The sequence below is a fragment of the Scyliorhinus canicula genome, chromosome 12 (assembly GCF_902713615.1).
Source record: "Scyliorhinus canicula chromosome 12, sScyCan1.1, whole genome shotgun sequence".
Classification (NCBI taxonomy): Eukaryota; Metazoa; Chordata; class Chondrichthyes; order Carcharhiniformes; family Scyliorhinidae; genus Scyliorhinus; species Scyliorhinus canicula.
The window spans coordinates 28,049,440-28,075,358 of NC_052157.1; the positions used below are offsets into that span (position 1 = coordinate 28,049,440).

At 44.8% G+C, this 25,919-nt stretch overlaps 1 protein-coding gene across 2 annotated transcripts in view; it reads left to right on the forward strand.

The window, feature by feature from the left end:
• cep152 (centrosomal protein 152) overlaps window positions 1-25,919 on the forward strand; it is a 110,328-nt gene extending 84,409 nt beyond the window's left edge. For both annotated transcript variants that reach the window (XM_038813447.1, XM_038813448.1), the window contains 7 exons: window positions 351-531; window positions 7,172-7,351; window positions 12,693-12,792; window positions 14,126-14,229; window positions 19,802-19,958; window positions 23,018-23,124; window positions 24,455-25,919. In XM_038813447.1, the coding sequence (XP_038669375.1) occupies window positions 351-531; window positions 7,172-7,351; window positions 12,693-12,792; window positions 14,126-14,229; window positions 19,802-19,958; window positions 23,018-23,124; window positions 24,455-25,644 (2,019 nt within the window). In that variant the 3' untranslated portion in view covers window positions 25,645-25,919. The remainder of the gene's footprint in view (window positions 1-350; window positions 532-7,171; window positions 7,352-12,692; window positions 12,793-14,125; window positions 14,230-19,801; window positions 19,959-23,017; window positions 23,125-24,454) is intronic.

A 25,919-nucleotide genomic window follows, 5' to 3' on the forward strand; every position in this document is an offset into this window, starting at 1 on the left:
CATTGGTTTTGGACTCATCACAGACCTTCATGTAGAATCTTCAGGTAACCTAGTAGCAGCTCATCAACCTAATGCTCCCACAATAGCGTAGCATGAGTTTAAGCCTGGTAGCTCCATATCAACCTAACTGTGTGGTGTAATGTAACACATCCTTGCTTGGGGAATTAGTCATGTTTGTTTGGAGTCACATTTGGTCTCCATTTTTGCAAAGTGAATTTTGGCTGCCTCTTTTACTTTAACGGCCTACTCTTATTTCTCAATCGTGTTCGTCATTCTGATCAGATTTTGATGAATTATTTTGACTGGCTTGTTTTATATGTTCGATGCTAAGTTTCATTTTTTTCTTTCAGGAGGGCAAATTGGATCTGCAGAATGCTTTAAGAGAATCTGAAAAGCAACATGAGAAATACAAAACTGAAAAGGAAGCCCAGCTTAGAAAACTTGAATTGTCTAAACTTCAGCTTAAACAAGAACTGGAGCATTTGCAACATAAGCTGAACGGTTTTGCACAGCAAAGAGAAGCCAAATACGGTATTTTAGTTTTCTTTGTAAAATAAATATTAGAATAGTTATTATTCCAAAGCAACGGTTCATAATTTCAAAGTAGAACCTGTCTCAAACTTTTCACCAGATAATCCTGACTATGTAAATGTTGTCAGCTGCGGTCAGTTCACGTTGTTAACTTTTCATGAAACTTTTGTCTGTCAATTTTCTTTGTTTTAACGTTCTGCTTGAGTTTCATTTGAGAACATTATGCATGACAGTGAATTTTCTTGGCTCAATATCAATTTTAAAAAAATAAATTTAGAGTACCCAATTATTCTTTGGTTCCAATTAAGGGGCAATTTAGCGTGGCCAATCCACCTAGCCTGCACATCTTTGGGTTGTGGGGGTGAAACCCACGGAAACACTGGGAGAATGTCAAACTCCACACGGACAGTGACCCAGGTCGGGATCGAACCCAGGTCTTCAGCACCATGAGGCAGCAGTGCTTACCACTGTGCCACCGTGCCGCCCCTAGCTCAATATCAATTGGCATCCAGTTCATTCCAACTGTTAATTATAGGTGAATAACAAGCAAAAAGGTAGAAATTGAGTTTTTTTCTGTTTTTATAAAACAGTAATTGTTCACCAATCTTATTGAAATGCTCATTTCAAACCACCAAAAAAATCATCTTTAGTGCATTTTATTTGAAACTTTTCAATTGAAATTGCTCATAGAATCCCTACAGTGCAGAAGGAGGCCACTCGGCTCCATTGAGTCTGCACGGCCCTTGGACAGTGCACCCTACTTTAGTCCATGCCTCCACCCTATCCCCATAACCCAGTAACCACCTAACCTTTTTGATACTAAGGGGTAATTTAGCATGGGCAATCCACCTAAGCTGCACATCGTAGGACTGTGGGAAGAAACCGGAGCACCCGGAGGAAACCCTCGCAGACACAAGGAGAAAGTGCAAACCACACACTCACCCAAGGCTGGAGTTGAACCCGGGTTCCTGGAGCTGCGAGGCAAACTGCCACCATGCCATCTCATTATTGAAGTTTTCCATTATTTACTTAAATGAGCACTTTAAAAAGTTGGAGCTATAGATATAAGTTTTCCTTTTTCCAGTTATCTTACATTAAATCTACCACGAGAGTGCATTAGCTCAAGGTAAAAGGAATAATTAGCTTTTATTATTTTAATAAGAACCTAAATCTATTTTTAAAAAAATAAATAAATTTAGAGTACCCAATTATTTTTTCCAATTAAGGGGCAATTTAGCGTGGCCAATCCACCTTTCCTACACATCTTTGGGTTGTGGGGGTGAAACCCACGCAGACACAGGGAGAATGTGCAAACTCTTCGCGGACAGTGACCCAGGGCCGGGATTCGAACCCGGGTCCTCAGCGCCGTAGGCAGCAATGCTAACCACTGTGCCACCGTGCTGCCCACCTAAATCTATTTTTACCAGATTTTTAAAAATCTAGACAAATTAGGAATTCAAGGGCAGCACGGTGGCGCAGTGGGTTAGCCCTGCAGCCTCACGGCGCCGAGGTCCCAGGTTCGATCCCGGCTCTGGGTCACTGTCTGTGTGGAGTTTGCACATTCTCCCCGTGTTTGCGTGGGTTTCACCCCCACAACCCAAAGATGTGCAGGGTAGGTGGATTGGCCACGCTAAATTGCCCCTTAATTGGAAAAAATGAATTGGATACTCTAAATTTATAAAAAAAAAAAAAAAAAAATTAGGAATTCATACCTTATTGACTATAATAGGTTAAATGTAAATCTTTTCATCCAAATGAATAGAAAATGTGTAAGAAAATGAGGGGAGTAGAGAGCCTCTTTCATAATGAACCAATCTGTAAGATGACTGCTGCTTGTTTATTTAGTATGCAAGTTATACTATTAGTATTTACTGTCTTAATACCCTTGATCGGATTCGGGTCACCCTCGGGTATGGGGGAGATGAAAGAGGGCAGGATTTGCATGGGGGAGGAAGAGCCCACCGCCAGACTTGTGTATCGGGCAGCCCACTCAAATGGCGGCCTGATACCAGGATTCCGACAGAATCTGGTGAGCTCTTCCTCCATGCATAAATTAGCATGGTAAAGGTGTAGACTCGCATACTGGCTCTGCTCCTCTCGCCAGCAGGGATTAATAGCAGTTCTCCGCTAGCGAGAGAACATAACTCCAGAACAGGGGATCCCAGCCAAGGTATCAACAATGATCTACATGTGATGGAATTTTTGAAAGGAGCAGAGTAGGTATGAAACTTGTATTTTTAATTTAAGTAAGGGCAATTCTGAGGTCATGAAAGCAGAGCTAGCTAAAGTGAACTGGTAATTTAGGTTAAGAGATGGGTGAATAAAGATGTAGTGACAGACATTTAAGGGGATGTCTCAGAATACACAGAATAGATACATTCCAACAAGAAAGAAAAATTTCACCATTTGTTGTTACCTAAAAAGTTAAACATGGTATCAAACGAAAAGAAGTATATAATTGTGCAAAGTTTGATGATAGTTCAGGAGATTGGAAAGAATGTACAAATCAGTAAAGAATGACTAAAAGATTAACAAGGAGGTGATGGTTCCATTAGATAGGAAAATAGCTAATGTAATGCATTTATTCAAAAGGGAAGGAGACCGAAAGCAGGAAAATACTGGCCAGTTAGCTTAACATTTGTCATAAGGAAAATGTCAGCTACAGTATTAGCAAAGAACCCAGGTCCTCCGTGCTGTAGGCAACAGTGCTAACCAATGGTTTGGTTGCTAAATTTGCTGATGACACAAAAATTGATAGAGTAAGTTGTGAAAAGGACATGCAGCTAACATTATATCGATGGGTTAGGTGGATGGGCACTGATCTGGCAAATGGAGTATAATGTGGGCTGTCCATTTTGGCAGGACAAAAAAGGTGTGAACGTGCAGAGTTGTGCGATGCAGAGGGATTTTGGTGTCCTAGTGCATGAATTGCAAAAGATTAGTATGCAGGTGCAGCAAGTAACAAGTAAAATTTAATAGAATGTTATAATTTGCAGCCAGGAAAATTGAATACAAGATATGCTTCAGGGCATTTGTGAGACCACATCTGAAGTACTGTATACAGGATTGGTCTTATTTAAGGAAAGAGATAAATGCATTAGAAGACGTTTAGAACAAATACAGCACAGGAACCAGGCCTGTACTGGTCATGATACCACCCTTAGCCAAAACCCTCAGCACTTCCTAGTGTCGTATCCCTCTAGACTCATCCTATCCATGGATTTGTCAGATGTCTTTGAACACCTCTGCTTCCACAACCTCCCCTGGCAGTGTGTTCCAGGCACTCACCACCCTCTTTTTTTAAAAAATGCCTGCCTCGTACATCTCATCTAAACTTTGCCCCGCGGACCTTAAACCTATGCCCCCAAGTGACTGGTCCCTCCACCTTGGGAAAGGGTGTTCACCTATCCACTCTATCCATGCCCCTCATAATCTTGTACATCTCTATCAGATCGCCCCTCAACCTCCACCATTCTAATAAAAATAGTCCAAGTCTATTCAGCCTCTCCGCATAGCTAACACCCTCCAGACCAGGCAATATCCTGATAAACCTCTTCTGCACCCTCTCCAAAGACCTCGCATCATTCTGGTAGTGTGGCGACCAGAATTATACACAATATTCCAAGTGCGGCCTTAGCACGGTTCTATACCCAGATTGCCTCATTGTATGAGCCCTAGATTGTCCTTGTTGTCCTATGAGGAAAGGCTCAACAGGCTAGGCTTGTATCCACTGAATTATAAAAGAGTAAGAGAACATATGAAATCCTGAGGGGCCTTCAAAGGATGGATGTTGAAAGGATGTCAATCTAAATCTACGGGTCAGTTTCAAAATAAGGGGTCATGCAATTAGGACAAACGTTTTCTCGCAGAGTGTTGTAAGACTTTGGAATTTTCTTCAAAAGGTAGTGTCGTGTGAGAGTACCTTTAAGAAATGGGTGTTTAAGAAATGTACCTTTAAGAAATTAAGCTGCTGCGATGGAGGCCCCGATACGGGGGAATCATCGGTTTGTTCCAGGGAGCATTGATGGCGGATTTCTGGGCTGGCACAGGGTAGGGGTTAGGAGGTTGAGGGACCTGTTTGTGGAGGGGCAGTTCGCGAGCTTGGGGGAGTTAGAGGGGAAGTTTGGGCTCCCCCCGGGGAACATGTTTCGATACATGCAGGTTAGGGCGTTTGCCAGGCGGCAGGTGGAGGGGTTCCCCTTGTTGCCCCACGTGGGGTACGGGACAGGGTGCTCTCGGGGGTGTGGGTTGGAGGAGGGAGGATTTCGGACACATACCGGGTAATGCAGGAGGTAGACGAGGCCTCGGTGGAGGAACTGAAGGGTAAATGGGAAGAGGAGCTGGGTGAGGAGATTGAGGAGGGAACGTGGGCGGATGCCCTGGAGAGAGTGAATTCCTCCTCTTCCTGTGCGAAGCTTAGCCTCATACAGTTGCAAGGTGCTGCATAGGGCCCACATGACTGGGACGAGGATGAGTAGGTTTTCGGGGGAGAAGACAGGTGTGCTAGGTGCTCGGGGAGCCCAGCGAACCACGCCCATATGTTTTGGGCATGCCTAGCGCTGGGGGAGTTTGGGAAGGGGGCAGCAAGGACGGTGTCCAGGGTGGTGGGATCCAGGGTCAAGCCAGGCTGGGGACTCGCAATTTTTGGGGTTGCAGTGGAGCCGGGAGTGCAGGAGGCGAAAGAGGCCGGTGTCCTGGCCTTTGCGTCCCTAGTAGCCCGGCGGAGGATTCTTCTTCAGTGGAAGGATGCGAGGCCCCCAAGCGTGGAGGCCTGGATCAATGATATGGCGGGGTTCATCAAATTGGAGGAGGTGAAATTTGCCCTGAGGGGATCAGCACAAGGGTTCTTTAGGCGGTGGCAGACTTTCCTGGACTTCCTGGCAGAACGGTAGGGAAATAGGCCGGCAGCAGCAGCAACCCGGGGGGGGGGGGGGGGGGGGGGGGGTTTGGTTCGGTGGGAGGGAGAACTGTGTACATGGGTTTGTGGGATGTGGCGGGTGTTATCTCTTTCCCTTTTGTTGTTTGCTTTTTTTTTCTTTGTTTGCAGTTGCTTTTGTAGTTGGGTGGGTGGGTGTTCTTCGGTTTTTACCATGGTTGTTTTGTTAATATTGTTTTGTTGTTTATATTTTGTGAAAATCTTAATAAAAATTATTTTTTAAAAAAGAAATGGAGCTGCTCATGTTACTGGAGTGATGTCAGAGTGTGGGTGGAGCTGAGCTCTACTTTTGCTTTTTATTTTCAGTTTGAGAAAAAGCTTGGGTGTGTCTGTTTTTCAGTGAGCTGCACCTGGAGTTAAAACAAAGGGCTGTACTGTTGATCTCTGCCATGCAGGACTATCTCTTGATCATTTGGTGAATTCAGAAGAATTATAAATGTTTTCAGTGACTGTAGACTCTGATGTGCTTATGTTTAAAGGTTTAAGTCTTTTGGGTGTTAAAGCGACAGCATGCAGGTTACTTAGTGTTGCATTGTTTGGGGGGTGTATTTGATTTCCTGGTTGCTAAGATGTTCACTGTTTTAGAAAGGTTAACTTGAGTTCATAGAATAAACACTTTTGTTTCAAAGATTACTTGTCCATTTTCTGCTGTACCACACCTGTAGAGTGGACTGTGTGCTCCCCATATCACAATCTATTAAAAGTTGTGGGTCAGGTGAACTCCATGATACACTTTGGGGTTCTCTAAACCCTGACGCATAACAGTAGTTGAGATGCTCCGGAGGGTGAACACCTCCACCTCGTGTGCGAGGTTGGGGCTGATACATCTGAAGGTGGTATATAGAGCACACTTTACAAGGACGAGGATGAGCCGGCTCTTTGAGGGGGTAGAAGATGTGTGCAAACGTTGCGGGGGGGGCCCCCGCAAACCACATTCATATGTTTCGGTCCTGTCCAAAGCTGATGGTCCTGTCCAAAGCTGGAGGATTACTGGAAGGAGGTTTTTAGGGTAATCTCTAAAGTGGTGCACCTGAAACTGGACCAGGGCCCTCGTGAGGCCATATTCGGGGTGTCGGACCAGCCGGGGTTGGACTGAGGAGAAGGATAGGGGGCTTCTACAATTCATGGGCGTTATTCATTATGCACTCTCGAGAACTGGATTACATCGGACATTCGGGGTCAGGGCTGGGAGGGTTGGAGGGGAGGCGGTGACTATGGGTGATTCCTGATTCCTTTTTGTCATTTGTTTATGTTAACATGCGGGCTAATGTTTGGGGGTTTGATCAGAGGATGGGATTGGTGTTATTGATATGGGGATTGACATTGCATTCGTTACTGATTGTTATTTATTTTTGGGTGTAAATTTGGGAGAAAATGTGAAAAAGGAGGAGAATAAAATTGTTTTTTTTTTAAAAAGGTAGTTGAGCTGATCCTTGAATATGTTTACAGCAGAGGTAGGTAGATTCTTGATAAGAGGGTGAAGATTTATCTGGGGTAAGTGGGAATGGGGTTGAGGTTATAATTAGATCTGTCATGATCTTATTGAATAGCAGATTGGGCTCAAATATACATTTGTGCAACTTGATGTCCTTGCATTGGAAACTGATCTGAAATCGTGAAAAGCCAATGTAGAAAACTGCTGTAAAAATGTTATAATAATATTGAGAACTCTCATTAATATATCTTTTTGAACTGTGTTTGCAGACCTAGTTTCTGGGAAGGAAAACCCAAGTATTGAATACCAACCATATATAGAAGAATGCAGACAGCAAGCACAGAAATTTCAACAGGAAAGTCAGCAGCTCAAGAAAAAGCTGGAAAAAATGTGTAGGCAGCTTCAGTACACTGTTCATGAACACAAATCTGAAGTACAACATCTTAAAGGTCAGGGGTAGGACTGTAATTCAACTGAGACTAACGGTAGCATTGTGGAGAGCACAATCGCTTCACAGCGCCAGGGTCCCAGGTTTTATTCCCGGTTTGTGTCACTGTCTGTGCGGAGTCTGCACATTCTCCCAGTGTGTGCGAGAGTTTCCTCCGGGTGCTCCGGTTTCCTCCCACAGTCCAAAGATGTGCAGGTTAGGTGGATTGGCCATGATAAATTGCCCTTAGTGTCCAAAATTTCCCTTAATGTTGGGTGGGGTTACTGGGTTATGGGGATAGGGTGGAGGTGTTGACCTTGGGTAGGGTGCTCTTTCCAGGAGCCGGTGCAGACTCGATGGGCCGAATGGCCTCCTTCGGCACTGTAAATTCTATGTCTATGTCTTATCGGAGGGTGCGTTAGGAGAAACACGTAAAACCATTGAGCCTTCTCCATGTTCCTCCTGCCCTTATTCACGATCATAACATCCCTAAAGTGAAGAAGGATGCCATTCGGCCTATCACGTCTGCACCAACCCTCTGAAAGAGCACCCTACCTAGGTCCACTCCCTCCCCAGCCCTATCGCCGCAATCCCTTAACCGTACCTAGCCTGCATAATTTTAAGAAGTCTTACAACACCAGGTTAAAGTCCAACAGGTTTGTTTCAAACACGAGCTTTCGGAGCACGGCTCCTTCTTCAGGTGAATGGAAAGGCTTGTTCCAGAAATGTTTATATAGACACAGTCAGAGATGCCCCGGAATGCGAGCACCTGCAGGCAATCAAATCATCAAAGATGCAGAGAGAGAGGTAACTCCAGGTTAAAGAGGTGTGAATTGTCCCAAGCCAGTTCAGTCGGTAGGCCTCTGCAAGTCCAGGCTTGTTGGTGGGGGCCGAATGTAATGCGACATGAATCCCAGATCCCGGTTGAGTCCGCATTCATGCGTGCGGAACTTAGCTATAAGTTTTTGCTCAGCAATTTTGCGTTGTCGCGTCTCCTGAAGGCCTGAAAGAGTCAAATTGGACCCCTCCGGAAGGCCGCTGCCCTAGACTCGACATGTATGCTCAAGCCGTCAGAAGTCGTGTCAATGCCAGATTCATCACTCGCAATCACAAGGCAGCCTCAAACGTCACCCAAGCACAACGCAACGCCATCCGCACTCTCAAGACCAACCGCAACATAGTCATCAAACCAGCAGACAAAGGAGGGGCCACCGTCATACTGAACAGAACAGACTACTGCAAAGAAGTATACCGACAACTCGACAACCAGGAACACTACAGGCAGTTACCCGCAGATCCAACCAAGGAACACATCCGCCAACTCAGCAGACTGATCAAGACCTTAGATCCAGACCTTCAGAACACCCTACGTGCTCTCATCCCACGTAATCCCCGCATTGGAGATCTCTACTGCCTCCCGAAAATACACAAGGCCAACACACCAGGCCGTCCTATCGTTTCAGGCAATGGGACCCTGTGTGAGAACCTCTCTGGCCACATCGAAGGCATCTTGAAACCCATCGTACAAGGTACACCCAGCTTCTGTCGCGACACGACGGACTTCCTACAGAAACTCAGCACCCATGGACCAGTTGAACCAGGAACATTCCTCGTCACAATGGATGTCTCGGCACTCTACACCAGCATCCCCCATGACGACGGCATTGCTGCAACAGCCTCAGTCCTCAACACCGACAACTGCCAATCTCCAGACGCAATTCTGCAACTCATCCGTTTCATTCTAGACCACAACGTCTTCACCTTCGACAACAAATTCTTCATCCAGACGCACGGAACAGCCATGGGGACCAAATTTGCACCTCAATATGCCAACATCTTCATGCACAAGTTTGAACAGGACTTCCTCACCACACAGGACTTTCAACCGATGCTATACACCAGATACATCGATGACATTTTTTTCCTTTGGACCCACGGCGAGACATCACTGAAACGACTACACGATGACATCAATAAGTTCCATCCCACCATCAAACTCACCATGGACTATTCTCCAAATTCAGTTCCATTCTTGGACACACTCGTCTCCATCAAGGACGGTCACCTCAGCACCTCGCTTTACCGCAAGCCCACAGATAATCTCACGATGCTCCACTTCTCCAGCTTTCACCCGAAACACATTAAAGAAGCCATCCCCTATGGACAAGCCCTCCGTATACACAGGATCTGCTCAGACAAGGAGGAGCGCAACAGACACCTACAGATGCTGAAAGATGCCCTCGTACGAACGGGATATGGCGCTCGACTCATTGATCGACAGTTCCACCGCGCCACAGCAAAAAACCGCACCGACCTCCTCAGAAGACAAACACGGGACACCACTGACAGAGTACCCTTCGTCGTCCAGTACTTTCCTGGGGCGGAGAAACTACGACATCTTCTTCGCAGCCTCCAACACATCATCAGCGAGGATGGACATCTTGCCAAGGTCATCCCCACACCCCCACTACTGGCCTTCAAACAACCGCGCAACCTCAAACAAACCATTGTTTGCAGCAAATTACCCAGCCTTCAGAACAGCAACCACAACACCACAAAACCCTGCCAGGGTAATCTCTGCAAGACATGCCAGATCATCGACATGGACACCACCATTACACGTGGAAACACCACCCACCAGGTACGCGGCGCATACTCGTGCGACTCGACCAATGTAGTCTACCTCATACGCTGCAGGAAAGGATGTCCCGAAGCGTGGTACATTGGCGAGACCATGCAGACACTGCGACAACGAATAAACGGGCATCGTGCGACTATCAACAGGCAGGACTGTTCCCTTCCAGTTGGGGAACACTTCAGCAGTCAAGGACATTCAGCCTCTGATCTCCGGGTCAGCATTCTACAAGGAGGCCTTCAGGAAACGCGACAACGCAAAATTGCTGAGCAAAAACTTATAGCTAAGTTCCGCACGCATGAATGCGGACTCAACCGGGATCTGGGATTCATGTCGTATTACATTCGGCCCCCACCAACAAGCCTGGACTTGCAGAGGCCTACCGACTGAACTGGCTTGGGACAATTCACACCTCTTTAACCTGGAGTTACCTCTCTCTCTGCATCTTTGATGATTTGATTGCCTGCAGGTGCTCGCATTCCGGGGCATCTCTGACTGTGTCTATATAAACATTTCTGGAACAAGCCTTTCCATTCACCTGAAGAAGGAGCCGTGCTCCGAAAGCTCGTGTTTGAAACAAACCTGTTGGACTTTAACCTGGTGTTGTAAGACTTCTTACTGTGCTCACCCCAGTCCAACGCCGGCATCTCCACATCATGCATAATTTTGAATTATCCTTATTTTTTTCTTGGCTATGTACATTAGGAGCTACCATTCACAATTTATTGCCTTTTTAACTGCATTCTATGTTTCCTGTATTTTGAGGTAGACTGAGTAAGCTTTTGAAAGACATTCATTTTTAAAAATAAATTTAGAGTACCCAATTAATTTTTTCCCAATTAAGGGGCAATTTAGCATGGCCAATTCACCTAGCCTGCACACCTTTGGTTTGTGGGGGCAAACCCCACATAACACTGGGAGAATGTGCAAACTCCACTACGGACAGTGACCCAGAGCTGGGATTGAACCTGGGACCTCGGCGTCGTGAGGCAGCAGGGCTAACCCACTGCGCCATTGTGCTGCCCTCTGAAAGACATTCTTTGCTGCTAGTCATCTCCCTAAACCCATGTGTTATTGCAGTATCTGATTATTGACGCGGAAAGATCTGTTTTATTTGGCTCTGATTCTGTTAACATATTTTCAGCTGTCAATCAATGTCAGTTATTAGTTTCAGAATTGTCGTGAATGCTTCCCAATGGTCAACGTACACAACTCCTATTTAAACTAATAAAAACAAAATACAGGAAGTATGCAGCTGTACTTACCATCTCTGAGGCGGGGGGGGAGAGAATCAACATTTTTGGGTTAATGACCTTTCTTTAGGATTGGTAAAGATTAGAGATGTAGCAGGTTTTAAGCAAGTACAGAGGTGGAAGCAGATAAAGGAAAGTCTGATTTGGGATGGAAGTTAGGATAGATCAGATGGGCAGCACGGTGGCCTAGTGGTTAGCACAACTGCCTCACGGCGCTGAGGTCCCAGGTTCGATCCCGGCTCTGGGTCACTGTCCGTGTGGAGTTTGCACATTCTCCCCGTGTCTGCGTGGGTTTCGCCCCCACAACCCAAAGATGTGCAGAGTAGGTGGATTGGCCACGCTAAATTGCCCCTTAATTGAAAAAATAATTGGGTAATCTAAATTTTTTTAAAAAAAGGATAGATCAGATGACAAGGGATAGTAGTGCATGGCGAAAGAAGGAAATGGAAAACAAACTAAAGATAGGTGTAAATGTGAAAAGTTAATCATCACCAAAAGCTGTGTTTAAAAAAAAAAATAATAAATAGGAAATGGGGGCAGGGGTTGCGATATGAAACTGTTGAACTTTTGCGACCTCTTGAGGCTGTCAGTGCCTAATCAATTAGGGTGATCTTTAGTTTGTAGGTATCATGTTGCATCTATAATATTCAAGGCCTCTCTCCTCGGTGTACATGATATCAAGCCCTTAATATGAAGTGGCGAAGACCTGGTTAAAATGGCCATATACTAATGATGGAGGTATTGATATATAACCAGGGTCCCAGATTCGATTTCCGGCTTGGGCCACTGTCGATGCAGAGTCTGCATGTTCTCCCCGTGTCTCTGTGGGTTTCCTCCGGGCGCTCCGGTTTCCTCCCACAAGTTCCGAAAGATGTGCTGTTAGGTAATTTGGACATTCTAAATTCTCCCACAGTCTACCAGACCAGGCGCCAGAATGTAGCGACTAGGATTTTCACAGTAACTTCAATGCAGTGTTAAGCCTACTTGTGGCAATAATAAAGATTGTTATTATGTGGCGGGGCAGAAATTCACAGAATGAGGAATGTTGTACCTATGATGGGAAATAACTTTCATGACCTCTGGGCTGAGCTTTTGGGAAGTTGATCAACTGATTTATCACATGAGTTTTTTTTTGACTTTAATAAATTTTCCACTCTTGTATTATCAAAATGGTAATCAAGTCATCTTGTGCATTCAAAAATGTCTGAAACATGAATTCTGAGCCAAATGCTACTCAGCTGAAAATCTGTTGATGCATAACTTTTGGCATGTAAGAGATTGTGTAATGTGATTTTCTGAGGTACACTACATTTTTCATGCCCTTTAGAAATGAAGCAATGGTGGACTTTCTAGTTTGGAGGTTAGATTAATTTGGAGAGGCCTTCAGTTCACAAAAATAAGAATTCCATTGATCTTCCCACCTTGTGTAATAATTGGAAAATAATTTTTAAATTCTTCCGTTACTATATTTCAAGAGGAACATGAAAGAACCATAATGATTATGCAAAATGAAAAGGAGGACCTTGTAAGAAGGCTGAAAGAAAGTGAATCATCTAGCAGTAAAACAGATTCTTGGTATGTTCATACTATGTTTTAATACTTCATAGATTTGTTTTCTTGACCTTAAATCTCACTTAACTGGTCGCATATAATAAGTTTGAGATCCTGCCGTGAATTCCCAGGAGACTGTTCATTTAATGGTTTCCATCACAAGAGCCATAAGGTACATGAAATCCCACCTTTGCTGTTTTGTTTTCATCTCAGTAACAAATAACTTAAATTTTGTGGATTTTTGCTGTTCAGTTCTTAATATTTTGTTGTATTTTAGGACCAATTTTGTAGAATCCCTACAGTGCAGAAGGGGGCTTTTTGGCCCATCGAGTCTGCACTGATCCTCTGCAAGAGCACCCTACCTCGGCCCTATCCCCACAACCTCACCTGGGGAAATTTAGCATAACCAATCAACCTAACCTGCACATTTTAGGACTGTGGGGGGAACCAGAGCACCCAGAGAAATCCCACGCACACATGGGGAGAATATGCAAACTCCATGCAGTGCTAACTGCTGTGGCATCATGCCGATTTGTTCCAGAGCAAAATCTTTCAGGCTTTTTTTTTAAAGAGTACCCAATTTTTTTTTTCCCAATTAAGGGGCAATTTACGTAGCCAATCCACCTACCCTGTACATCTTGAGGTTGTGTGGGTGATATCCACACAGGCACGGGGAGAATGTGCAAACTCCATACAGACAGTGAACCAGGACCGGGATCAAACCCGGGTCCTCGGCACTGAGACAGCAGTGCTAACCACTGCGCCACCATGCCGCTCCTCACACCACCTAACGTAATGCATAGAATCCCAAATTGTGAATATTCAAGTTGATGGTGAGATAAGATTGCTCTCGCCCTAAATTGCAGTAATGTTAACCCCTCAGTTTGTCTATGAACATTAATCTCCTGATATAATTTTATTCTAACTAGTTTTTTGTTTCTTTGGGTTTTAAAGTTTGGGCAATCCTGCTGCAATAAATATTGTACAATGGATGGTATCATGTGCAAATTTTGGAATACAAAAAACTCATTCAAGTATCTGCCTAGAATGTTCCTGTGAGGCTGCCACAAGGAGCAGTCTCCATATATGTCAATGAGTCATCAGGCCAAGTCACAGATTTTGTCACTTCTCGCAATATAAAGGAGGATTAAATGTAAATCTCATGTTTCATCAGTAGCCTAGTTCTAGACAAGTAATTTTCGAGTATCAAACTTATTTACTTATAGTAGATGAGATCAAATCCAATAAAATCAATCTTCACCTATCGAAAACTTCCCAAACATGATCTATTGTTCGGGGACTTGCTATTATGTAAATCAATTGTGCTCAAGAGTTTTTCCATTTTTTCCTCTTTCAGTTCACAGAAAAATTGGAGCTCTGAGAATTCATGCAAATTGATCTCTACAAAAGAATTAGAAGAAATTCGGCATCAGTATTTGAGGGCAGTGGGAAAAATTAAAGGTAATTACAGCTAATCTAATTGTTTGCATGTGCTGCGTGAAACATAGACATGGGACAAGATTCTCTGCCCTCCCTGCAAGTGGCACGCCATTGGTCGTCGGCAGGATCTTCTGGCCCAACTGCTGTCGAAGGGATTTTCCATTGAACCCACCCCACCCCGCCTGTCAATTCCCCAGACACTTTCAAGTCAACAACGCCCAAAAGCACTAGATGCTTTTTTCTATTTAAATACTTGTAGAAACTCATGCTATCCTGTTTTTTATATTACTAGATAGCTGTCTCCTCATACTTTTCCTTCTGCCTCTTTACTATCTTTTAATCATTCTTTGCTGACCCTTCAAATCTATCCAATCCTCTGACCTACCACAAATTGTTGCAGATTCGTACAGTTTCTTTCAATTTAATACTATATTTAACTTCTTTATTTAGCCACAGGTGATGCATGCTTCTCATAGTTGTTTTTTTCTCACGGGCTGAATTTTTGTGGAGAATTCTTAAATAGCTCCTTAAAAGTCCATTATTGCAACTCTACTGCCCTACTTTTTTTTCCTAAAATTTAGAGTACCCAATTCATTTTTTCCAATTAAGGGGCAATTTTAGCGTGTTCAATCCACCTAGCCTGCTCATCTTTGGGTTGTGGAGGCGAAACCCACGCAAACACGGGGAGAATGTGCAAACTGCACACGGACAGTTGGCCAGAGCCTGGATCGAATCTGGGACCTCGGCGCCGTGAGACTGCAGTGCTACCACTGCACCACCGTGCTGCCCTTACTGTCTTAATCTAATTTTTTTTTTTTTTTTTTTAAATTAGATTAGCCAATTATTTTGTCCAATTAAGGGGCAATTTAGCGTGGCCAATCCACCTGCTATGCACATTTTTGGGTTGTGGGGGCGAAACCCACGCAGACACGGGGAGAACGTGCAAACTCCACACGGACAGTGACCCAGAGCTGGGATCGAACCTGGGACCTCAGCGCCGTGAGGCGGTTGTGCTAACCACTAGGCCACCGTGCTGCCCCTTAATCTAATTTTTAATCTACTTTCACAGTTCACCTTAACCAGCTCTGGCTTCATAACCATCATAGTTACCTTTATTTAGGTTTAAAGCCTTCGTTATAGACCCATAGTTCTCCCTTTCAACTGAACATGAAATTCTGCCATGTTGCAATTGCTATCACTTAGAAGCTCCTTTACCATGAGTTATTGATTAATCCTGACTCATTGCATATTACCAGGTCCAGGATAGCCTCCTCCCTGGTTGGCTCTAAAACATGCTTCTCTAAAAAATTGTTCTGAAAACACTACATCATTTTCCAGGCTAACTTACCCAATCTACATGTCAAATTAAAGTAACCCACTATTATTGCTGTACCTTTTTTTTGCACATCCCGGGCTGCATTCTCCGTCGGCGGGATTCTCCATTTTGCCAGCGCCCGGGGGTTTCCCAACGGCGTGGGGCTGCCCCACAATGGGAAACCCCATTGACTAGCCGGCGTAACGGAGAATCCCGCCGGACTGGGTAGAAATGTGGCGCAGCGGGGCGGAGAATCCAGACCCCCATTTATTTCTTCCTGGATATAATGTTCGGGGAGGCCAAGAATTACTACCATAGGGACTTCTGGTGGCGGCAATGCGGAGCTAAGCCACACATTCGGCAGCTCCTGCTTTTTTTGGACTTTTGGGCTCTTTTAAGAGCCTGCAACGGCACTGTTTCAACTTTTCCCCCGGGGGGAAACACAACCAGTGTGCCCAGCAGCCGGTGGATGGACTGGACTCTCAGTGGAGCGGTCCAAAAATCGGTTTTACCTCAGAGAACGGCGAGAGGCAGAAAAAGCAAGATGGCGGCAGGCGGGGAAGCAGCAGCGGCGTGGCAGCTGTGGGCGCGGGAGCAGCAGGAGCTGCTTTAGCGCTCCTTTAAGGAGCTCAAAGCCGAGAGTTTGGAGCCGTTTAAGGCCTCGCTGGACAAACTGGTGGCGACTCAGGTGGCTCAGGCCGGGGAGATTCGGGAGCTGCGGCACAAGGCTTCGGAGAATGAGGATGAGCTGTTGGGCCTGGCAGTGAAAGTGGAGTCGCACGAGGCACTGCACAAGAAATGGCAGGCGAGGATGGAGGAGATGGAGAACCGCTCCCGCCGGAAGAATCTACGGATTTTGGGCTTCTCGGAGGGGCTGGAAGGTTCGGATTTGGCAGCCTATGTGGTCCTAATGTTAAACTCGCTGATGGGTGCGGGGTCGTTTCGTGGTCCCCTGGAGCTGGAAGGCGCCCATTGAGTGCTGCAGCGGAAGCCCCGAGAGTAAGGAAGGTATTTTTGGAGCGAAGAAGGGAGGTAGGGGGCCTGGCGCTGCCCAACCTGTGGGGATATTATTGGGCGGCGAACGTGGCGATGATTCGCAAGTGGGTGACGGAAGGGGAGGGTGACGCATGGATGAGACTGGAGGTGGCGTCCTGTGCGGGTACGAGTCTGGAGGCCTTGGTGACGGCCCCACTTCCACTCCCCCCCGGCAAAGTACTCCACGAGTCCGCCGGTGGTTGCGTCTCTCAAAATCTGGGGACAGTGGAGGCAGCATAGGGGGGAAGGGAAGGCCTCAGTTTGGGCCCCGATACGGAGCAATCACCGTTTTGCGCCAGGGAGAACGGGTGGGGGATTTGGGAGTTGGCACAGGGCAGGCATCAGACAGTTTGGGGACCTCTTCGTAGATGGGAAGTTCGCAACTCTGGCTGAGCTGGTGGGGAAGTGGAACCTCCCCCCGGGAACGCTTTTAGGTAAATGCAGGTCAGGGACTTTGTTAAGAGCCAGTTGGAGGAGTTTCCGCGGTTGCCGCCAAGGGGGATGCAGGACAGGGTGCTTTCGGGGTCGTGGGTCGGGGAAGGGAAGATCTTGGCTATTTACCAACTGATGCAGGAGGAGGAGGAGGCCTCAGTAGATGAGCTCAAAGCGAAATGGGAGGAAGAGCTAGGGGAAGAGATTGAGGATGGGACGTGGTCGGATGCCCTGGAGAGGGTGAATTCTTCCTTCTCTTGCACACGGCACAGCCTAATTCAGCTGAATGTGCTGCACAGGGCGCACATGACGGGGAAAGGATGAGCCGGTTTTTCGGAGGGGAAGACAGTTGTGGGAGGTGTTCGGGTGGCCCGGCAAACCACACCCATATGTTTTGGGCATGTCCGGCTCTGGAGGGGTTTTGGAAGGGGGTGGCGGGGATTTTGTCGGAAGTGGTTGGGTCTAGGTTTCAGGCCGGGCTGGGGGCTCGTGATCTGTGGGGTAGCTTCGGAGCCGGGAGTGCAGGAGGCGAGAGAGGCCGGCATTCTGGCCCTTGCGTCTCTAGTAGCCCAGCGCAGGATTCTGTTACAGGGGAGGGATACGCGGCCCCTGAGTTCGGAGACCTGGGTCAACGACATGGCTGGGTTCATCAAGTTGGAGAGGATGTCTGCATGTTCTCCCCATGTCTGCGTGGGATTCCTCAGGGTGCTTCGGTTTCATCCCACAGTCCAAAGACGTGCAGGTTAGGTGGATTGGACATGATAAATTGCCCTTAGTGGCCAAAAAGGTTAGGTGGGGTTACGGGTGTAGGCTTAAGTGGAGACTTGATGGGCCGAATGGCCTCCTTCTGCACTGGTACAAACACTGTGCATTTGGATGCAGGGCCTTAAACTCTGGCATTTGTTTGCAATCTCCAGCCTTATGTTGGTACACTCTTAATTGTACGTTCTGTCCATTCCTGTCATACTCTGGTGCTCACCGCCTGCCGTTTAACTTTGTTGTTTCTTTACCTGTATTTTATCTCAAACGATCCCTTCCTTTCACTGTTTAGTTCACAGCTTTCTCTGCTGCCCATGTTATACGATTTGCCAGAATAGTGGTCCCACCACATTTCGGGTGCAGACGATCCCAATGGTACAGGTCCCAATTTCCTGGCACTGGTGCCAGTGCCCCATGAATCAAAACCGATTTCTCCTGCACCAATCTTCAGACATTCAGTTCTCTAATTTTATTTACCCAAAGGGACAGAACATACAATTATAAGGGTGTACCCAATGCCAATTTGCTCATGTCTCAGATAAACCGGAGATTATTACCCTTTAGGTTCTGCTTTAATTTAATCCCAGCTGCTCATACCCATTCAGTCGAATTTCTCTCCTAGTTCTACCTATGTCTTTGGCACCTGTATAGACCCCAATAACCGGATCCATCCTCACCCACTGCAATTTCCTCTTCCTGAACCCTGGCACTGGGCAAAGCAACACAGCCATTTGGGCTCTCGCTGTTGGCTGCAGAAAACCGTCTCTCCCCTGACTACTACCCCTTACTACCACTACATTCGTATTAATCTCAACCTGCAGCTCTCGCTCTCATCCAAACAAGCTGAAAGAACCTCAAATTGGACAATTGCAAGGACTGAGGCTCCTGCAGTACTACCTTCGGATCTCCATACCCACCTCATTTGTTACTGATCACTGACCAAATCAGAAGACCCTATTCTAAGGGATGTGATTGTCTTCTGGAATAAAGTATCCAGGTAACTTTTCCCCTCCCTGGTATGTCACGGTATCTGCAGCTCACCCTCCAGTTCCATGACTGAGCTGAAGCTCCTCAAGCCATAGACACTCAACTGCAGGCATGTTCGTCCTGAATCACACTGGCCTCCAGAAGCTCCCACATTCGGCAATATGCATCATGTGCGCTGAAATCCTTTAATGTATTTTAGTTAGCTAATTATTTGATTTAATTAATTTTCCTTTTTTATAATTAATGCTCTCCTTGCCACCACTTAGTGTACTAACTTAAATTTTAGTAATAGAATAGACCATTACCACTGGAGATATTTAATGTACATTTTTTTTCTGTTTTGATTTTCAGCTATTTACACATGCTCCCCAAAATTAGTTATTCACCAGCCAACTAACTTGTGGCTTTCCTGTGCCACCGTTTGATTTTTTTCAATCCCGGTACTCCAGCAGCTCCAGGTCTCGCTTTGTATTTATATCTTCTCCCTGGTGTGTCCCTCACGGGTCTGCTTTCTTCACACTCTCCCAGTTGTTGGGTCTTTGAAATAATTTATTACATTGAAATATCTGAAAGTATGAAAGCAGTATAAGCAATGGACTTGGCTTACTGCTGTTCCAGTATTTTTGAAGTGATAGTGAGTCAGAGGATTGTGGGTTTAAACCCCACTCTATAGATTTAAGCGCACATTTGGATTGACACTTCAGTGCACTGAGGTGCTGTCTTTTTATTGGGATGTTAATCCTCGGCCTTGAGTGCCTTCTCAGAGTAGTGTAAAAGATTCCATGGCAATATTGAAAGAAAAGCACCAAATCTCATTGTTTCTGTGAACCTTGCAGTGTGCAAATTGGCTGTCAATTTTCCTTGCAGAACATGGCATTCATGACCTCCAGACATCCCAATGTGCTTCACATCCAATGAAGTATTTTTGGAGTGCACTTTATAAATACATATTATTTCTATCTGTGAGTTGGATGTCTTTACCTCCTATCAGAGCAACAAAGTTGAATGCTTCAATTTTAAGCACTGACATAATTTAGTTCTGAGAACTTTTCTTAATTTATGCAGGAGACATGATGCGTTATATTCAAGAGAGTAAAGAGCGAGCAGCTGAAATGATTCGTACAGAGGTATTGAGGGAACGTCAACAAACTGCACGAAAAATGCGAAAATATTACTTGACCTGCCTCCACCAACTCCTAGCAGACAGTGGGAAAAACGACGGGTAAAAACCTTAGTTGTTGTTTCTATTAGACCATTGGTTTTTTTTTTTTGGTTTTTTTTAAAAATAAATTTAGAGTACCCAATTATTTTTTCCAATTAAGGGGCAATTTAGCGTGGCCGATCCACCTATCCTGCACATCTTTGGATTGTGGGGGTGAAACCCACGCAGACACAGGGAGAATGTGCAAACTCCTCACGGACAGTGACCCAGGGCCGGGATTTGAACCTGGGTCCTCAGCGCCGTAGGCAGCAATGCTAACCACTGTGCCACCGTGCTGCCCCTATTAGACCATTGTTTACTGTGGTTGCAAGTACAGTATATGTTTTTTATAAATGTTTTTTATTGGGTTTTTGAACAAAGTATATTTAGCGTTATGTACACAGAATAAAATTGTGTGTATAATATGAGAATGGAACACGAAAAAAATTAAAATAAAATCACTGGTGGGGGATTATGCACTAGCTCAATAACAGCAACTCTGTACAATTGGCAATATTTTTAACACATAAGTAGGCATCTGTTTGTATGTGTGTGGGGGGTGGGGAGGTGATATATACATTTGGGTGCGGGAGAAACAATTACAGAGGGCAATACGCGAGTGGATCTGGTGTTGATGTTTCGCCCGGACGGTTTTCGCTGCCGTTGTCGACTCGGGTTCACCTCCGCTTCAGCCGTTCGTCCCGTCTTTTGTCCGTATTTTCCTTGTTCTCTGCTCCTGTGGAGACCAAGTTTGTTATCGTTTCCCGTGCCCTCCTTCCAGCTGTCATTCCCTTGCCTCTCCTACCCCCCCTCCCCCCCACCACCTCTCTGGTTCCCCTCTATTGTTCCCTGTCTCCTCCCTCTCTTTCCCCCCCCGCCACCTCCCCTTCTCCTGTGGTTCACCTTTCTTTTCTCTTAGGTTTAGCTTTTATCCGTTATTCCCCCTCCACCCAGTCTATACCCCCCTCCCCCGCCTCTACTACTTTCCCCTGATTCTTGGCTACCTGGCTATTCCTCTGCTTATTCGTTGGCCACAAACCGGTCCCGGAACAATTGGATGAATGGTTCCCACGTTCTGTGGAAGCCATCGTCTGACCCTCGGATACATATTTGATTTTCTCCATTTGCAGAGATTCTGACAGGTCGGACAGCCAGTCTGCAGCTTTGGGTGGTCCTGTTGACCGCCAGCCAAACAGGATTCTACGGTGGGCGATCAGGGAGGCAAAGGCAAGATGTCCACCCTCCTCCCCAGGAATAGATCTGGCTGGTCTGATACCCCGAAGACTGCCCCTTTCGTTGTCTCTACTCCCCTTCTTGAACAAGGGGACAACATTTGCTATACTCCAGTCTTCTGGCACCATTCCTGTAGACAATGATAACATAAAGATCAATGCCAAAGGCTCAGCAATCTCTTCCCTAGCTTCCCAGAGAATCCTAGGATAAATCCCATCTGGCCCAGGGGACTTATCTATTTTCACACTTTCCAGAATTGCTAACACATCCTCCTTATGAATCTCAAGCCCTTCTAGTCTAGTAGCCTGTATCTCAGTATTCTCCTCGACAACTTTGTCTTTTTCCTGTGTGAATACAGACGAAAAATACTCATTTAGCACCCCTCCTATCTCCTCGGACTCCACGCACAACTTCCCACTACTGTCTTTGACTGGCCCTACTCTTACCTTAGTTATTCTTTTATTCCTGACATATCTATAGAAAGCTTTAGGGTTATCCTTGATCCTACCTGCCAAAGACTTTTCATGTCCTCGCCTGGCTCTTCTTAGCTCTCTCTTTAGAGCTTTCCTAGCTAACTTGTAACTCTCAAGCGCCCTAACTGAACCATCACGTCTCATCTTTACATAAGCCTCCTTCTTCCTCTTGACGGGTGTTTCAACTGCTTTAGTAAACCATGGTTCCCTCGCTCGACCACCTCCTCCCTGCCTAACAGGTACATATTTATCAAGGACACGCAGTAGCTGTTCCTTGAACATGCTCCACATTTCCATTGTGCCCATCCCCTGCAGTTTTCCTCTCCAGCCGATGCATCCTAAGTCTTGCCTCATCGCATCATTATTGCCTTTCCCCAGATATGACTCTTGCCTTGCGGTTTGTACCTATCCCTTTCCATCGCTAAAGTAAACTTAATCGAATTGTGGTCACTATCACCAAAGTGCTCACCTACCTCCAAATTTGACACCTGTCCCGGTTCATTACCCAGTACCAAATCCAATACGGCCTCTCCTCTCGTTGGCCTATCTACATACTGCATCAGGAAACCCTCTTGCACACATTGGACAAAAATGGACCCATCTAAAGTACTCGAAGGTAGGTGGATTGAACACGCTAAATTGCCCCTTAATTGGAAAAAAATGAATTGGGTACTCTAAATTAAAAAAAAAAAAACAATTGTGTACTTGATTCAATTTAGTTTGATATATTTTAAATCAAAATTCACTCAAACCATTTTTGGAATACAGTCATGCGTCGGCAAATTGAATAATTGTTACAAGAATGGGAGCATTTCTTAAATTACTAGTTTGGGATTTTAATATTAAGAATATTTTTATTATTGATCCCTACACTCCTCACCAATAACCTACTTCTGAAAAGCTAATTTTTGTTTTCTTTATTCAGCCACGGGATGTGTGTGTCGCTGGCCAGGCAAGCATTTGTTGCCCATCCTTTAGGGCATTTAAGAGTCAACCACATTGCTGTGGGTCTAGAGTCACATGTAGGCCAGACCGGGTAAAGATGACAGATTTCCTTCACTAAAGGACATTATTGAACCAGCTGGGTTATTACACAAATCGACAGTGGTTTCATGGTCGTCATTAGACTTTTAATTCCAGATTTTTAAAATTTAATTCAAATTCCACCATCTGCCGTGGTGGGATTCAAATCCATGTCCTCAGGGCATTATCCCGAGTCTCTGGATTACTGGTCCAGTGACAATACCACTACGCCACTGTCTTCCCAAATGCAGAACCAGATGTTTATGATAATTTTGTAATCGTAGCTCAAGAGCCAGGTTCATTATACCAGAAGTATAGATTTATAGTAAAATGTTTGTAATTGTTCAATAGTGCTGAAAAAAGGATCATGAATGCTGCTAGCAAGCTGGCTGCAATGGCCAAAGCTTTAGAAACACCTCTTCCAAATCGAAAGCGAGAAAAAGCTGAAACCCTGGCTGGTATGTATGGTATTTTGTAACATTGAATCTTCAAATTTTGGTTTTTATATTTTTAGCTTACATTTTTTTGAAATAGATTATGCATATAATCGATGATACAATCGAGTTAGAAATAATTTGGCTAAATTTCAGTTAAATAGCATGTTGGTCCTGTGCTTGTATGCCAGGAAATATAAGATATCTATTGTAAATTTCAAGATACAAGTTTTAAAGCCTTGACAACCCTCAAAAGCAGGGGTTAACTTAACACAAAGTATAAAAGTGAACAGCTGGTGTGGGTAGATACCATTTTGAAGTGTCATCGGCATCTGATGCAAAGAATGGGCATGTGTTGAAACACCCAAGCATCTTCGCAGCACAGCCTGTGCGGACTGCTTAATCCTTGCACCTCGTTATAAGCTACCAGTTAGTAAAATATGCATTTGAACGGTAAAGCGTTGAGGATATAAATGAGAGAGCATGTTGTGGCTGAAAAAAAGGATCGGCTTATACCCTGTTTGTATGCAAAAACATGGTTTTTGAGGCTGGTAAAATGAGGCTTTCTCATGAACCCTTGTAGAGACAGTCCTGTCATCACATTCAGGAAACCGGCCATCCTGTTGTGTGGCACTACCACCGTGCAACTGAACACCTAGGAGCTGGCATGAGCCATCCGCAGCTGTGGGATTGTATAAAATCGCAACCTGTAACCTCATGACCCGCATTCTTTCTTTTCTCTCTCCCCCCCCCAAAAAGATCCCCTTTCCCATATCACTACCATCAACCCTGGCTTAATGAGAAGGGCATGGTGGAGCAGAGGTGACAACCTTGTGAAGCTATAATAAAGGCTGTATGCATACCAAGCAGCATGCTAAGCAATCCCACAATCAACAAGTCTAAGCCCTGCCACATCTAGTTATGAATGGCAGTGAACAGTTTACAATTTTCATGCGTCTGAAGCATAACAGACGTAAAGGACATAATTGCAACAGTAATGTAATGGCTATAAAGTAGTTTGGGACATACTGCTGTTGTGAAAAGTGGTATGTAACTGCATGTTGTTTTTCTTATCTGAATTGTGGCTAGTTTTCATCATTGCGGTGATCTATACTGATGAAAAAGGACTATTGTAAAATAGTTGTAATTTGGTGTTTACAGTTCAGGCACTTTGCAGACAATTTTCTGTGCTAACTTTTGTATTGCATCTGGCTTCCACTAATGTCTGATTAGATTACTCCCCTTTTTATTCTGTTCCAACATTGGTACTTGATGCCCAGCATCAGGTTTTCACGTGGATGTCTTTTTCTTTTTCTATACAAGTATTTTATCCCTTCTTTTCTTCTACCTAAAGCGCCTCCAAGTCAGAAAAGTTCAGAACAATCACCAGTCGTTTCTGAGAATAATCAAGAGGCCATTGGATCCATGCATGAGCAGGCAAACCGTGTTGAGAAACCATCTTCTCATGAAGACCGGGTCCAGAAATTCAGAAAACACAGAACAGGCAATGAAATTCATAAAGTGTGTGTGTCACGCTGTTTAAACAAAACTTTGTATGGTCCAACTGCAAAGAATGACATCCCAGATGAAGAATTGTTTACAAATCATAAACAAGTTGACATTCATAAGACTGAAGGAAAGTCTGGCGTTTTACAAAAGGATACGACTTGCTTATTTCATGAGATGAAGGAAGGCCAACAGCTAAATGGTGCTGCGTCAAAATCAAAGCTTCACAAAGCCGCTAGTATTGCACATTTTCAGAATTCAGCCAAGTACCTTTCCCAAATGTGCCTCAGCAAAGCACATACATTCAGCTCTACTGATAGTCTTACTGACAGAGCATCTTTGCATATGGCTCATAATTGGAATGGTGTCTCGCCTTCACAATGTTTTATACATAATTCGGAAGAATGTGTCAGCGCCAAATCTATGACTGGGGCATCAAATGAGGTGCAAGAAACCCCTGAAAGAGATGATGATTACGTTTCCAATTTTGAAGCTATTAGGTCTTGTAAAATGGGCACTTACAATTTTAGGCAGACCGAAGGAAAAGCATGCCATCTAGATGATTGTAGCACTCCTATAATATGCACAGGATCAAGTAGTATTTCTAAGCCGTCATCATCTACAAACTTGCCACATAAAACTGTTTCTATGACAAATGGTACTGTGCACATGTCACCTTCCAATTCCTCTGTAACCTCTGAAATTAGCTCTCTTGCAGATGGAGAGGAGCATGTTTGCTTTCAAAGTAAAATGATCCCAGTTGTGTCAAACATACACAGAGAACAAATACAAGAAGTTCCAGAAAGCAGCCTTTCTGCTTTTAACCGGGACCAGTTTAGCAGGACCAGGTCAAAACCTCAAATATGTATTAAGTACACTGAGCCTGAGCTGGCACTCAATGATGAAATAGCAAAGACGACCAAGTCATACCATGTGAAAGAATATTCCCGTAAGAAGTATCCATCACGCATGATCTCCAATATAGACACTATTCAGCAGGACAGTGGATTTGACAGTCCTTTTGTTCACACTTCTTGACTAATGAAAATGATCTTGGAAACAAACCCGTTAATCTTTAAGACACCTTTATGCCACTGAAGTAATTGTACAGGTTTCTTAGAGTAACTTGTTCTTAATGATTCACGATTTTGCTAAATAATGTAATATATTTGCACATATTTATATGTTTCTAAAATCTATTTTTGTACCACAAACCAATTTGTTTTGCGTGTTTGGTTTCTATGTTCAGATGTTTTGGGGAACAAAATGTTTATTTTAAGATGATATGCTAATAAAGTGCTCTTTTTAATAAG